At 43.4% G+C, this 15,773-nt stretch overlaps 1 protein-coding gene across 20 annotated transcripts in view; it reads right to left on the reverse strand.

Moving 5' to 3' along the window:
• The window catches only part of RAI14 (retinoic acid induced 14), a 138,174-nt gene that overhangs the window by 48,084 nt on the left and 74,317 nt on the right, over positions 1–15,773 (reverse strand). For 17 of the 20 annotated variants that reach the window (XM_049109387.1, XM_025436451.3, XM_049109390.1 and 14 more), the window contains one exon: positions 6,899–7,029. In XM_049109387.1, the coding sequence (XP_048965344.1) occupies positions 6,899–7,029 (131 nt within the window). Of the gene's footprint in view, positions 1–6,898; positions 7,030–7,160; positions 7,344–15,773 lie in introns of those variants that run through there. The other 3 variants (XM_025436450.3, XM_025436449.3, XM_049109393.1) reach the window with 2 other exon arrangements.

Raw genomic sequence — 15,773 nt, forward strand, 5'->3', positions numbered from 1 at the left:
TTTTATATGTGCTTACCGGAGTTTGGAACATTATAAATGCAGGGAAGGGAGTACCTCCAAACTGGAAGATTAATTAAGCAATCATTTGGGCACATTCGCAAAATAGGAACAGAAGTTTTATCACCTTCAAAAATCTACATGACCAAGAGCAAGCGCATATGCAACAGAGCAATTATATCCTTCAGTTTATCCCTCTGTCAAATACCAACAGGTTTTGCCAAAGACGTAGGGTGATTTTGCCTGGAAGGTAATTTCCCAGGGAAGGAGACTGCGATTACACATCAAGTATGTAGTACTTTTAGGTAAATGAGTTTGGCAGCCCTCTGTGCGATCCGGAGAAAGCGGCCCAGACGGCATGACTTGATTTCGAAGACTGAACTGCTATATCCCTCCTCTGAGAAAACAGGAAAAGAGTGGATGGAGCCAGCCACCAGACAGAGAAACCCTTTATTGTACTGATTGTGCAGAATTCAAGGACTACTTCCCCTGTTTTTTAAAAAAAGATTTTAATTTATTCATTCATGAGAGACACAGAGGCAGAGACACAGGCAGAGGGAGAAGCAGGCTCCATGCAGGGAGCCTGACGTGAGACTCAATCCCAGGTCCCCTGGGTCACGCCCTGGGCCAAAGGCAGATGCTCCACTGCTGAGCCACCCAGGCATCCCTACTTCCCCTATTTTATATTTAAGCTCCATGGAGTCATCTAAAAATACTAGCACAAGTTTTTGCTTTCAAAACAGAAAGATCAGGTTTCTGAAATGTGGACTATGTATGCGCACCATACATATATATATGTCTGTAGTCTGTACGCACATGCCTGGGTGGTATTTCTTCAAATACTACAGTCCCAGCAGTGATTTTATTTAGTCTGGTTGTTCCTAAGGCAAACATACATAACTTTAATTAAATGCACATCTAAATGTGGGGGAAAGCATCTTGAAACAATTAGACTATTCTATGGTAAGAAGTTTGAGGGCAATGATAGCCTCCCACATCCTCACCTCCACTGCAGAAAGAGAACAGAGGGGTCGAGGGAAGCCAAGCCTGACCCCATAAACACAGGCTGCGGCTACAGCTCTCTGCTCTGCTCTATTTTGTTCTCTTCTGACCCAAGACAGCACCCTTCTTTTACTTGTTCCTAAATGAATTCCAGTCATTCAATTGCCTTTTACATTTTTTAACCCCTCTTTGATCAGTTTTAGAGGGACAACATTTTCAGACAAAGTTTCTCATCTTTCCCTGGAGGGAATATGCCAGAAAGAAACTGAAATTCTGAAGAATTACCAAACCACGCTTCCAGTTATTGATCTTGGGTTATGGAGGCTTCTGCACAATGTCCACCAAGATGGCTGCCCTTGCCACCTCGTTTTGGGATTTTTCTGGGCCATCTGGTTCTTTAGGTAGTCAAGGCTGAGTATTTCTCTCTTTAAGTTGCACTGGAAGAAGTGGCAGGTTGTGATGTTCATCAGGGCTGTTCTTTTCCTCTTGAACCCCAAGTCAATCTGCTCCTAATTAATTTATCCATGAGCTATCACTAACAAAGAGTATTTTCCCCATAAGGATCATGATGAAAAGGCACATCCACAAACACTGACTGAATGCCTCTTCTCTGCCTGGAACTACGGGAGACACCAACACAACAATAAAAATCACGCGATCCTTGTCTTCAGGGAGATAACTGCGTTGTAAGGGTCTCAAGCCTTTCAAAAAACAAAGGTATTTTTAAGCTGCCAAGACTTTTCTGTCCTTGTTCTTTCAATACAATATGTCAAGTTGTAGATCAAGATTCCAGTATTTCAAAGAGAAGATACAAAATTTAAAAGGGGGCAGCCCCGGTGGCGCAGCGGTTTAGCGCCGTCTGCAGCCTAGGGCGTGATCTGGAGACCCTGGATCAAGTCCCGCGTCGGGCTCTCTGCATGGAGCCTGCTTCTCCCTCTGCCTGTGTCTCTGCCTCTCTCTCTCTCTCTCTGCATCTCTATGAATAAATAAATAAAATCTTTAAAAAAGAAAAAAAAAATTTTAAAGGACTGAGAACACCAGAGAGGAGGCACCCTGGACTGGACACAGAACCTGGGCAAACATGAGGGGAGGGGAGGGGAGGGGCCAACAGCCCCCCCTCCAGGAGAGGGCAGGGGCAAGAGAACATTTGGGGAAGTAATGGCAGGGCTGGCAGGAGGGCCCCAAGAGCCCAAATCGGCACCAGAGGTTGTACAATAGGGAAACGTTGTACATTATCGAACAAAATTATAAAATGGGATATTATTAAAGTTCTTAAATGACAGGGATGTGTGTAAGTCAAAGAGGAAACCCAAACAAGTAGGCAGAGACTGAGGCAAGGACCTAACTTTCAAGTGTGTGATCTGGCCTTACCCTTTAGAGACAACTGCAAACCACTCTGTACACGTCCACAGATCCTGGCCCTGCAAGCTCCATGGGGCCGGAGTTGCCAAGAGCTTCAGCAGAGGGGACACTACCTTGGTCTGTCATGGACTCAGAACTGCTCCTAGGAAGTTACTCATTGGCACGCTACCAAACCAACGCATGTGGAGAGAATGGGACAGGACAAAGGAAAAGTCTCCACAGCCTGAGAAAAATCTTCAAGCGTGAAGGAGATGCACATACACTTGGGCAGGAAGGCACAGATTAGACTAAACCGTATATGGAAGTGCAGAGGGGAGAGGACAGAAGCCAAAGGGACAACACTGCTTGGGGCTCCTGTTACAACAGAGTCTGGGCCTTGTATGATTCCATGATACCAAAGGGGCAGGAGGCATGGTTCCCAACCCCACAGCACCCCTTCCTTCCAAATACCAAAGCCACTCGCTTTGAATGACAGTATGAAGCCAGATAGGTTTGACTCTGGTACCTCTAATTAAACTCTTATAGTTAGCACTTAATAACTTTATTTTTTTTTAAGATTATTTATTTATTAGAGACAGAGAGAGACAGAGAGAGAGAGAGAGAGAGAGGCAGAGGGAGAAGCAGGCTCCATGCTGGGAGCCCAACGTGGGACTCGATCCCGGGTCTCCAGGATCACACCCCGGGCTGAAGGCAGCACCAAACTGCTAAGCCACCGGGGATGCCCAGGACTTAATAACTTTAATCATCATAAGGAATATTCCAAGCAAGTTATTTGTTAACAGGTGATTATTTATGAAAAATCTTACACTGAAAAAATGACCTTCTCTCTCTTTTTGTTTTTAAAGTTCTTCTAACTTTCTACATAGGTGTCATGAAAGCAAAAAAATGGTGGACTTGTAAATACAATGGCAAAGGTAGACTGCTTCTGGAGTTAACTCAGGGAGAGCTCTATCATGTGAGCCTCGGTTTTACCATCTGCAAAATGGAGGGGGTGATTTTTGTAGACTGCCGAATGCATTTCTCCCATTAACAGATAACAGAATGAAGAACTGATGTGTGTGCTACAGCCAAGGATGAACCTTGAAAACATTACACTCAGTGGAAAAAAAAAAAAAAGAACACACACACAGACAAGGGGCCCAGTGGTATGATTCCATTTATATTAAATATCCAGAATAGGCAAATTCAGACACAGCAGATTAGTGGTTGTGGGGGGCAGGGGCGGTTAGGTAGGCTGAGGGGTGTCACTGCTTAAGGAGTACAAGGTTTCCTCTTGGGATGATGAGAAATGTCTGGAACTAAATGATGATGGTTGCATAACACTGAATGTACTTAGAGTCAATGAAATGTGTACTTCAAAATGGGTAAAATGGTAAAGTTTATGTTACGTATATTTTCCCAAAAGAAAGAAAGAAATGAACTGGTTGGCCATCTACTCTACACATAATAAATGTCTTATTTTAAGAAGGTACAAATGGGGATGCCTGGGTGGCTCTGTGGTTGAGCATCTGCCTTTAGCTCAGGGCGTGATCCCAGGTCTGGGGATCAAGTTTTGCCATCAGGCTCCCCACATGGAGCCTGCTTCTCCCTCTGCCTGTGTCTCTACCTTTCTCTGAGTCTCTCATGAATAAATAAATAAAATCTTTAAAAAAAAAAAAAGGTGCAAATGTATTAAAGTGATCACAATTATGACTAAGCCGCTAACCCAAATTGTCTATCTTCTTTTTCGTGACTATTGTCTTGAAAAAAACTATCAGAAACATCTATCTCCCATCTCTCTGGGATGGCTATCAAAGGTGGTTTGTGTAGGTACCTGCAAAGCTAAACTGGAAGCAGCAGGAGCCCAGGAAGCTATGGAGTGGGACAAGAAGTTGTCTACCACCAAAAATCTCATGACTAGATTTTAGAAGTGTGGCTTCTGCCACTTGGCTCAGAAAGCATGGACTCCAAATGTGGCATCCTGGGAAAAGGGTAATTAATGCATTTGACAAATATTTGTTGAGTATTTACAAGCTGAGCAGTGGGCTAAATGATATAATCATAGGGATCAACGGCAAAGTAACAGCCCCCTTTTGTCGAGGAAATTACAATCTATTTTTTTTTATGATTTTATTTATTTATTCATGAAAGACACAGAGAGAGGGGCAGAGACACAGGCAGAGGGAGAAGCAGGCTCCATGCAGGGAGCCTGACATGGGACTCAATCCCGGGACTGCAGGATCACGCCCTGGGCCAAAGGCAGGTGCTAAACCGCTGCGCCACCCAGGGATTCCCGGAAATTACAATCTAGACTGCAAGAGGGTTAAGAACTAAAAATTATATAAGGTTAAGCAGGCAGCTCACCCAACACAGTGTTAGCCAACAACTAAAGCCCACCTGCTATTAGAAGTCCTGCCTACCAAGTCAGAACCTACCAGAATACGACCCTGGGCCCCACATCTGAGAGACAGGCCTCTGCAAAGTTGGGAAGTCAAATTGAGGCTGATGGTGGGGAGCTCAACCTAGGGCTTTGGCAGAGGGGCAGGCCCAGCTCCTAGAGGAACAGACTCTAACCTGAGAACACCTCCCTCTTCCCCTTGCACATCGACTAGCCTGCTACCTAGAGTGCAACTCCATAAGCTATCTTGTGGCTCCCCAAACAATGGAACTGGGGTCTATGCTATGAGATTTGATGAGTTCCAGGAAGAGGGTCTCATCAGCAAAATTTGCTAAAATGTGATACTCAAACTCCTGCAAATTTGCCTTTTATTCTCACACTCCATCAATCAACCTAGTATCAATCTAGTTTCTAAACGATGATTCTCTCTGGTTGAACCTACACGGGATACTTTTTAAAATATTCATTCCTGAAAAAAAAAAAATTCATTCCTGGGCCCCTTCATGGACAAAATATTTCTGAACATCTGGAGTGTGCATGGCATCGATACTTTTTTTAAAGCACCCCAGGTAATTCTAAAGCACCCCAGGTGATTGCCAGGATTGAGAACCACTCATCTAGGATAAGAAGGAAAGGGAACTGGCTTTATCAAGCACCTACTGTGGGTCACTGCTAGCTCTTTATATATGGTATCTATAGCTATAGGTGCTATTCATAACCCTTTTCATAACCTCCTCGACTTGTTCTGCCCATGAGCACCCTGGGCCTTAAGGGCAGCACTTAATCTTGGAAGGACAAGTGGTTAAGAATACATACCCCAGTTTCCTTACCCCTTGGGTAGGATAACTCTGAGATGTACCTTAAACCTGGGGTAAGGAAACTAGCTCTGCAAGGGGCCAGAGAGTTACTATATTAGGATTTGTAAGCCATAGTCTTTGTCTTCACTATTCAAATCTGCCTTTGCAGTACAGAAGCAGCCATGGTCAATGCTAAATCAATGGATTTGGCTACATCCCACTAAAACTTTACAAAGATAGTTGGCCAACCCCTACTCTGAGTCTAAAGAGACTCCCAGAGGTCTTAGCAGGACTGGGCTCCAGTTGCCAATAGCAGTAACCTGTCAGTGACAAACCATGTCAGTTTCGGGCCTTTCCTGTGTGCTCTTGGGAGAACTGGCTACAGAAACAGCTGATATTCAAATCTTTGTCTCAGAACCTGCTTCTGGAGACCCCTAACCAAAGTCAGTATCTTGTTTTATATTTGTAACTATCCTAGTGGTTATTTTTTTTAAAGATTGTATTTATTTATTCATGAGAGACACAGAGAGAGGCAGAGACACAGGCAGAGGGAGAAGCAGGCTCCATGCAGGAAGCCTGATGTGGGACTCAATCCCGGGACTCCAGGATCACACCCTGGGCCAAAGGCAGGCACTAAACTGCTGAGCCACCCAGAGATCCCACCACCCTAGTGGTTAAATACTGTCATCTCCAATTTAAATTAAATAATATTCAATGACTACATAATTCATAAGTGATGAAGTCCAGATTAGAAGTCTATTTAGCCACAAAGTCAATGATCTCTCTCTACAATATGACCAGAGTAAGGATGCTTACAAATAAACACACACACACACACACACACACACAAATACTTAATCAAATATATAATTTTAATTATGGTGGGCTAGAGTACCACCAATGACAAATTATAATGCAAAATTCATACTACTCATGTAATTGCTGATCTACATTAAGGAAGGGGTTTTAAAAGAAATAATGATATAAATAGTAAAGCCTGAGGGTTATGAAAAAAAATACCCTCTTTTATGTTGTTTCTAATGTACGATTCCTTTACTACCTATTGATTGGCTGCAATCTCGGTGCTATTTCTTTTCTAGTGTAATTTTTGGTTATACCTAAAAACAAATAGAGCCACCCAAGGTAGAGCCCAATGTGCAATCTGGAACTTGAAGAGACAGGAACCAAATTAGAATATCTGCTTACATATTTTAACATGAGGGGTAGGAGTGGGGGAGGACAGTACTTTCACAAAGTCTCCTTAAAGGCATTTGTGAAGTTCCCCCATGGATTCCAAGGATTCCAGAGAACACTCTGAGAACCCAGAACCACTACAGTTAGAAACCAATTTTTTTTAGCTTACGCGGTCTTGCCCTCGCTGTCCTGCTTGGTGGCACTGGCTCCCTTCTTGCCCAGCAGGGAGGCCACCTTCTCCGCATCTCCATTCTCCACAGCCTGTAGCAGCCGGTCATCATTCTTGTTCCACTCGTTGGTCTGGGGAGCAAAGGAGAGACACAGAGCTAGTGAACAAGAGTGGCCACGGTCATGCTGACCAGCAGGACTCCGGTCCCTCCGGTCCCCACCCTCTCATCACTAAAATCAAAACCTGCCCCCAAATCAGATACCTTCCCCTTCACTGTGGAGACACTCAAGAAGACCGGTTTCCCAAAGGAAAACATCAACAGTTCAATAAAACAGCAGCCGGGCGGCAAACTCTGAAATAAAGTCACTTCTTTCCCCTGACGCTGGGAAAATGAAGCCACTTGAAAAGACCTCAGGGCCAGTTTACACATTAGCTCATTTCTAGCTAAACTCTGACAGCTGGCTCCTCAGGATACGGGCCTTTGACCTGGGCCACAGCTCACTGGGCCCACAGTGTTACAGAACCAAACTGGCCAACAGCTCAAGGTTACTCGAGGGTTTATTTACACAAAACTCTTCGTCCGCTTTCATTGCCACTCTTTCTGGCCTGATCACTGGGCCCTCTGATTTTTGAGCTGTATAATGATTTTTAAGGAGTTTTCCAGGCTACCGACTCAACAAAGTATCACCAGAAACAAAACTTCTCCCTGAGCAAGCTATTAAACATCAAACAGCTTTGAGCAAAGCCTCCACCACTGCCAACGGAATCGTTCTATGAACCGCAGTAACAGTAAAGCTTTCGTGGGCATAAAAACTGGTTTTTTACTCCTACAAAGGAAAAGAGAAGATCTCCATACAAGAACAAAGGGGCCTTGAGTATAAGGCCAAGAAGTTTCACGTGTGAAAAGGCAGCAGTGAGCCACTGAAGGTTTGGGAGCAGAGGAGAGAATAAAATTAATGACTGAAGAAGAGTCATGGAGAGGTATATGAGGTGTACAGGATTAATGTAGGGAGAAAAGATCCAAGCCCCTGAGTCACTCTGTAGGCTCCCCTGCCTTCCAGACCTCTCCTAGCTAAGCCAACTTTCTGGTTGTGGATACCAACAACCTCAGAAAGATTTCTTCTCCTTCCCCAAAACTTTCTGCAGGGCTCTCTACTTTCTTGTGACCTCTGAAGATTAAAAACTGCCAGGCATTTCATTTTAAAGGCTTTGCCATGGACCACTGTACGGAAGCCAATAGAGGAGACCCTGGAAATTTAACAGCTAAAGAGAGGGAATTTTACAGGACTACAAGCATCCATGGCCCTAGGCCCTAGAAGTGTGTTCCCAATGTCTCTGCACCGATGGAACTGGGAAACCCAAATGGGCTCCATCTTCTGAGATAGCAAAGGTGGATCTACAAGATGTCCCAGGCAGCCCTCTGACCCCAGCCTAGAGGCAGGGCCTTAGAGAAAGCCACAGGTCACGAGGAGTAAAACAGTTATGTGCAGGGTTTAGGTAAGGAATTTGCTTGGAGTCTCAGGACTGTCCCAGTCCCATTTCTCAGGACTTCTTCCTCCCACTGAGTGCAAGAACAGAGGAATGAGGAAATAGGTTTAAATGAAAATCAGAAGTCTGTTCTCTAGGCTGCATGAAATCTAACACTCTAGATTGATACTTGCATGCTATAGACCTTAAGTCACCCAAAAACCTCTCAGTGCTTCAGTTTACCGTGGTTTTGGACCAGATGACTATTCTGATTCCCCTAAAGCTCAAAATGCTTAAATTATAAAATGCCCCCCAACCAAACTTTGCTGGAGATTATTTTAGAACAGTACTGTCTTTGTTAATAGAAATGTTTTATATCTACAATGGACAAACTAGGCAAAGTATCCACACCCAGGGATGATTTTGTTTTTCAGGGGGCATTTGGCAATATCTGCAGATATTTTTGATTGTCCTGACATCTAGTCAGTGGGGCCAGTCCCCCACCTCCACCAGGAATTATCTGGCCCAAAAGGTCAGTATCACATTAGCCACATATGGCTACCGAGCACTGGAAATGTGGCTCGTGTGACTAAGGAATTGAATTTTTTATTTTAGACTTCAAGCACCCGTAGCTAGAGGCTATACTATAGAACAGTGCAGCTCTCCATGGCAGCTCTCCATGGCAGCTCTCTAAACATTTTTATAACTTAAGAATGTGTCTAGGCCAATGTCATCCACACTTCTACAACTATCAATACACTCACACTGCCAACATTAGATTTTATCTTCAATGATAAGTCAGCCTTCCTATTGCAAAAGAACACAATAAATATACTGCTTCAAGCACAAGCATTCGTTGGTAGAATAGGATAGCTTTACTTAAGAATGAAATGTAGCAAACACGAAGAAACAGATTGAAGTTTATTTCCCCCAGGCAGCATTTTGAAAGCCAAAACAAAACAAAACAATTTATCAAAGAACATTCAGGACCAGTGGTTCCTATCTACATTATCCCAGAGCCACATTATTAGTGATGTCATTAAATCCTTCCCTAATTTAAACAGACCAAATTAAAACTGGATTGGGAAGATCAAAAGGATATTAAAGCTCAGAGGCTATGATTGAAAGTCCTTAAGCAAAGAAAGGCCACATGAAAGGATTTTCCTTTTTAGTGCCGCTAAGGCACTCAACTCGGGTAGAGGAAAATCTGGTTGTAGGGATTCCCTAAAATTAGTTACATGTATTTAGGGAGTTCAGTTTCTAGAGGACACAGCAAAAAAGATGCCCCCCCTCCCCGCCATCCCACCCTCTGGAGGACAAGGTTAATGGCTCATCCCTTGGGATCTAAAATTCTCTCTTATCTAGTTTCTCGTCATTGCAGGCCAGAAGTCACTTTTCTGTTAGAACAGATGAGGCGGAGAGAACATAGCTACCCACACACAAAGATTTAATAAATAATCCACACCACCATTCAACCTGTATGCACTGCAGATAGGATTCAGAGTAAGCAGCAGGAAGGAAACGGATGGGTGCTATAGGTTTTGGCCCTAGTGTCTGAGCCAAGAGAACAGTTCAGAACAAATTGGGAAGGCAGGAGCAAACCTGAGGGTGATTAGACCATTGGCAGGGAAATGAGAGAGATAGTTTACCCTTCATATTCTCTCAAGTATGCTAAAAGTGGAGGCAAGAAGGATCCCAGTTTGTCCTCTCTCTAACCTGGGAAAGCCAGATCCTGAGATGACATTCCCCAGACTGCTGGAGGCAACGTTAATGTGACAAAGCTCTCTAGTCCTGGGCAGGGCAGCTGGTTATCCTTGTGAGTAGTTCTGATGTGCACGAAGGGCTGTACTAGGTTTCTTCCAGAAAGCATGGCTTTCAAGGTGCTATCACCTTCCTCTCCTAACCCTGTCCACGGAGACACTCCCTGTATCTTCTATAAAACCCTTCTATGCAGTGCTACATTCCACAGCCACCCATGAAATGAGATAAAACAGATGTCATTGCTCTGTGAGAATCTAGAAGCAAATTCTTCTCATCCACCTCTATCCCTCTGCTGAGTGGTACTAAATTGAAACCAAGCATTAAAAGGAATCTTAAAAAGTTATCTTGGCCAATCTACTGACAGTAGGGCAGTCAGATAAATATGTTGTGATATTGTGACATGAGAATGATAGATTCGGTTCTGTTGTCCCTGGTTCTCAGCACTAGAGCTTCTAAGATCCATGAATTTTCTCAGTGATAGGGATGAAGTATATCTTTTGTTATTCATAATAAGCCCCTTTACATGAGTTAATGTTGTAGGACATAACTGATGACAGGAAACACCTAGATAGCTTCAGGATGGGGGCTGGTTATTAGAGGGTAAGAACTTTGAGCCCTAATTCCACTTCTGGGGAGGAGAGAGGGTTAGAGATTGAGTCAATCAGCAATGGCCAATGGTTTAATCCATGATGTCAATATAGTGGAACCTCCACAAAAAGCCCTAACCCTCTCTGAGACCACAGGGTCCAGAGAGCTTTCAGGCTGGTGAACACATTGAGGTGCTGGGTGGATTATGCTGGAGAGGGAGTAGAAGCTTTGCAGGTCCGCACACACAAACCCTATCTTGCCCTATGCATTTCCTCTATTTGGTTGTTCTTGATTTGTATTCTTTAGTGGTAATAGTAAAGTACCTTCCTGAGTTCTGTGAGCCATTCTCACAAATGATCAATTCTGAGGTGTGGGCTGTGGGAACCCCGTGACTTTAGAGCTAGCTGGTCAGATGTACAGTTGGCCCAGGACTGGCAGATGGCATCTGAGGTGGGAGCAGTCTTGTGGGACTGAGCCCTTAACTGTGGGATCTAATGATACCTCGAGATCACTAGTGTCAGAACTGAAATGCATCCGCCTTGTTGGCGCCGGAGGAGTTGGAGGATTGGTTGTGGATATAAAGAAAACCATTTCGTGTCAGACATGTTTTGTGTAATGATAGGTGAAGTCTGAAATTTTGCCATAACAACCCTAAGTAATTTACACTCTAAGTCATTTACACTCTAGAATCAGGGAAGGCTTCTAGAAACCATCACCACACAAACAATATCCCATCCCCCCCACTTTCCACGGAAATTGCCTCCTCTAAATGGCACTCCTTCCATAGGGCGGCTTAGCTCCGCCCCCACACCGGGTTCCTGGGCCCCTCAGAGTGGTGCTGTCACTTGCCAGCAGGTTCATCCAACATTTACAGAAAAGAATTAGGAAAAAAAACAGCAAACATCAGACTCGTCCTATTTGATAAAGTTAAATGTTTTATGAAACTTGATTATATATGAGTCCTGGATGGTGATATAAACTATGTATTTTTACTGGGCAATCAAAAGAAAAAATATTGGATGCCACTGCTATAGAATGGTCCATCATCCAATCCGCCTATGAAAAGGCTTCCTTCTAAAGCCTACCCCAAGCCCTGCAGCCTCTTCAGGGTGACCTCTTTCGTGGTGACCTCTCTGCTTCTCTCCTCCATGGTGTCCCAGAAGGCCTCCTACTCATCTGACTAAAGCCCACAGTCTAGACTTGGTGAAATACTGTGTCCTGGCTCTTGCTCCAGAGCCTCGGTGTCTGCTTGTTTTGTTGCCGTCTTTCAGCTTCCTGAAAGCACTGACAACAGCCTTTCTTTCTTACCTCTGTGGTGCCTAACATGCTCAGTTATCTGTTGTTGATTTTAGCAGGAGTCTCCTCCTCTTGATTAACCTAAATCTCTCTTGACTTAGAAAAATTTCTTTTTCCAGTTATAAAACTTTCATTCTCTTGCAAACTATTTAATCATGTTTCCAGATTCTTTTTTAAATAGACTAAATACATCCAACTCCCTTTTTAACTCCCTTAAATATTCTAAGGCCAATTTTCCAATATTTTAATCATGGGGACACTGTCTCCAAATCTCTTCATCAACTAAGGAGCCCTGTCTTATCAATTCATTGGGGAGAACCCAGTGTCTCTCAGTCATGAGAATCCTTTGTTAAATATGCAGACTCCCATGCCTCATCTTGGAGAATCTGACCCCCCCCCCCCCGATATCTCAGGCAGACCCTGAACTCGGGTTCAAGTGCTCTCTTTCATTCTTATTTCAAGTTTGCGGACCATGGAAGCTACACAAAGGCTACCCACAGAAGCATTAAGGAAGGAGGTGGGAGAAGAAAAGAATTCCTTAGGGCGCCTGAGTGGTTCAGTGGGTTAAGTGTCTGCCTTCAGCTCACCACCTGATCTCAGAGTCCTGGGATCAAATCCAGAACTGGGCTCCCTGCTCAGCCAAGAGCCTGCTTCTCCCTCTCCCGCCTCCCCTGCTTGTGCTGTCAAACAAGTAAATAAAATCTTTAAAAAATAGATTGTTAAAGCTTTAAAAAAATAGAAGAATTATTCACTTTTTCCTTGTGGTACTAAGTATTGTGTCTCCCACAAAAGCTTAATATATATAATATTGTGCTTTCCCTAAGAGTTGCATGTGCAACTTGTTTAAAAGATGTGTAGGAGAATGTTAACAAAGGCACTGCCTATAATAGGCAAAAAAAAAAAAAAAATCATATGTCCAATAACAAAAGATAAATTACAATATATCAAGCAATGACATGAACAAACTATAACCACACGCCACAATATGGATAGATACATAAAGACAACATTGCTGAAAGAACAAGACAACGAAAAACACAGATATATGAAGACAAAAACAGGGAAGATGGATCCATATCGTTTAGGGATGCATGCCTTATTGGTAAAACTGAAAGGACAAGTTTACCCTAAAAGTCAAAATAGTGGTTGGAAGGGAGGGCATGCCATTTGTCGAGGGAGGGACACCTGAGAGTATCCTAGGGGCACATGCTCTAGTTCGTGACCTGTTTAGTGGCTCCACAGAGGTTCACTTGTTAACTATTACATTCTCGTTTTGTGCACTTTTCTCGATATGTGATTTATTACACACGCACAGTGTTCAGAAAGAAGGCTTGCGGTTCACTTTCTGGTCAAATCAACAGTGCGCCAAGTGCCTTTGGACAGTTTTGTGTTCTCACTTGCTATTTCCTCATGTCTAAAATGAAGGCAGCCTGGTGCCAAGATCTGCTTCTGTAAGAGGTCTCACAAATCCCTTTGAGAATCTGCTAAAGTTATGGACTCTCCTCAGAATGATGCACAAACACACAAGAGTTTGCATACAATTCATAGCAGTCTGTGGCTTAAGCCCCTACCCCTAGTCCATCCATAAGCCAAAGCCAAGAACTCCTGGTGTAGAAAGAGAGCTGGCTTCAGAGGTTAGCGCTTTTGAGTTGGAATTCCAGGTTACCACCTCCCACCAAAGTGGTCTTGAGCAGATTATGGGCATTTCCTTATCTGTAAAACGGGAGGGGGGGGTCTCACCTCCTTGCAAATTACCCCGAGGATTCAAAGTAACATACGTGAAGGGCCTGGCACACATTAGGCACTCAAAAAAATTAGATCTTCCGGACTGTTCCTTCATGGCTCGTGCTCTATGAATCTTTGAACATTCACAGCTTAGGACTGATGGTCCATTACCTTTTCAGAGGCAGGTAAGGCCTTCATGCATATTTAAATTTATAAATTTTCTACTATAGTCCCTAAAAATAACATTCTAAAGGGCTCTAGAGAAAACATTCACAGACATGAAATTAACTATTTTATTGAACATGGCTCAGTTTTCCAGGAGACTGTTTAAACAGATGCTATTTCAACAGAGCATATTTAGGCCACATTTGCAAGTTCAGGAAGCCATATGTTATGCTCCGGAGACATGTGTAATGTGTCAGCTATGAAGGGCAGCACGTGGGAAAGGCAGGCCTTACCTTTCGATGAAGCTCCAAACATTCCTGCTCATTTATCACAAATGAGATTTTTCAATGGCTGGCCTATAAGTTTCTTATTCATTAAATCATTCCCAAATGACACTGCTTGCTTATGATTTTTCCCTTGAAGCTTGGCCTTTGGAAAGACTTGCATGCCTCCTGCATGGTAGCAGACGCCATGTCAACCGCGTGATGAACGCACTGGGGCTTTGGCAACTGGCAGTGTCTGCTGTCGACCAGACATGGCATCACCTTCTTTTATTTTGGTTTAATCATTGGGAACTGAAAAACCAGTGGAAACTCAGTGGTCACAGACATCTGGCTAGTAGGCAGGTCTGAGTTTTGGAATATATCAGCCCAACCAAAATAATCCAGTGGCATAGAGCAATCTAGGAAGAGAGTTTCTTTGACTTTATTTAGGAAAGACACTAAAACCCTAATCATCACCAATTAGCATAGTTCCTGTTGTACGGATCTGCTTCAGCGGCCATCTGGAGAAGGCTATTTGAGAGATTATCTTTGGAAATGCTGCATTTCTCCCTTTAGTTTATGAAGTGCAGACTGTTTTGCCAATATAATCAGTCTAAGATGAAAGCTACACAAAGTAGACAGTGTTTTCACTGGAAAGTTTTCAAATTAGTACCATCCAGAAAAAAAGAGCACACATCTCAGATTTTAAGACAGAGGACAAGAAACCAGCAAGCTTCAGGCCCAAATGATATTTCCCCATTGACTATACAGAAAACTCCATAGTTGTTACAATCATTCTTTCACCGGACAACTATTTATTTTGTGCTTTTTACATAGTTGGCATAGTCTTTCCTGAATTTTCCATATTGTTTGCATAGAGATAAACTAAAGCAATGTGAGAAATATGCCAATGATACAAAACAGGATATGAGGATGATAAAGTAAGCCACATGGTGAACCAGCACAACAGAAGGGAGGGTCAATTTTCACTTAGGTAGATAGGAAAGGTTTCTGGACTGGATAACGAACAATGCCTTGCAATGAGTAACATTTAGGTAAATGGAGAGAAGATAAGACACAATGATTGAAAAACATGTGATATATTTACTAAACAGTGAGTTCATCTAAAATGAATTTGCTCTCTTCTGCCATCTTTATTTCAGATTATTCACACATGCAGGTTACATGGTCTCTACTATCCACCCCAAAATCCATCCCTTAATGGACTGTGTCAGTGATTCCTGAGGCCTTTCCATATAAACATGAAATTCTGTGTCATGGACATAATATATAATCATAAACACCTCTATCCAGAAACAGACTGGTCTCTGCCCTTCTCCCTTCACCAAGGTACCCTATGCATTTTCCCCTAGCTCTCCCCAGCCACCTGGACCAGGTCAGTCCCCTTGTTAATTTCTCTCATGCTTCTCTTCCATAGCACTTGGCACAACTGTAATTCAATAGTATTTCTGAACTACCTCTAAAGGTCTGTGGACCTCCCACCAGACAAGGAGTTCCAGGGCATGGCCAACAGCCAGCATCTGTCTTGTTCACCACTAACCCCCTGGCCTCCTGCCCACTGCCTGCCAGATGGTAGGGGCTCAATTCAG

The sequence above is a fragment of the Canis lupus genome, chromosome 4, assembly GCF_003254725.2.
Source record: "Canis lupus dingo isolate Sandy chromosome 4, ASM325472v2, whole genome shotgun sequence".
NCBI lineage: Eukaryota > Metazoa > Chordata > Mammalia > Carnivora > Canidae > Canis > Canis lupus.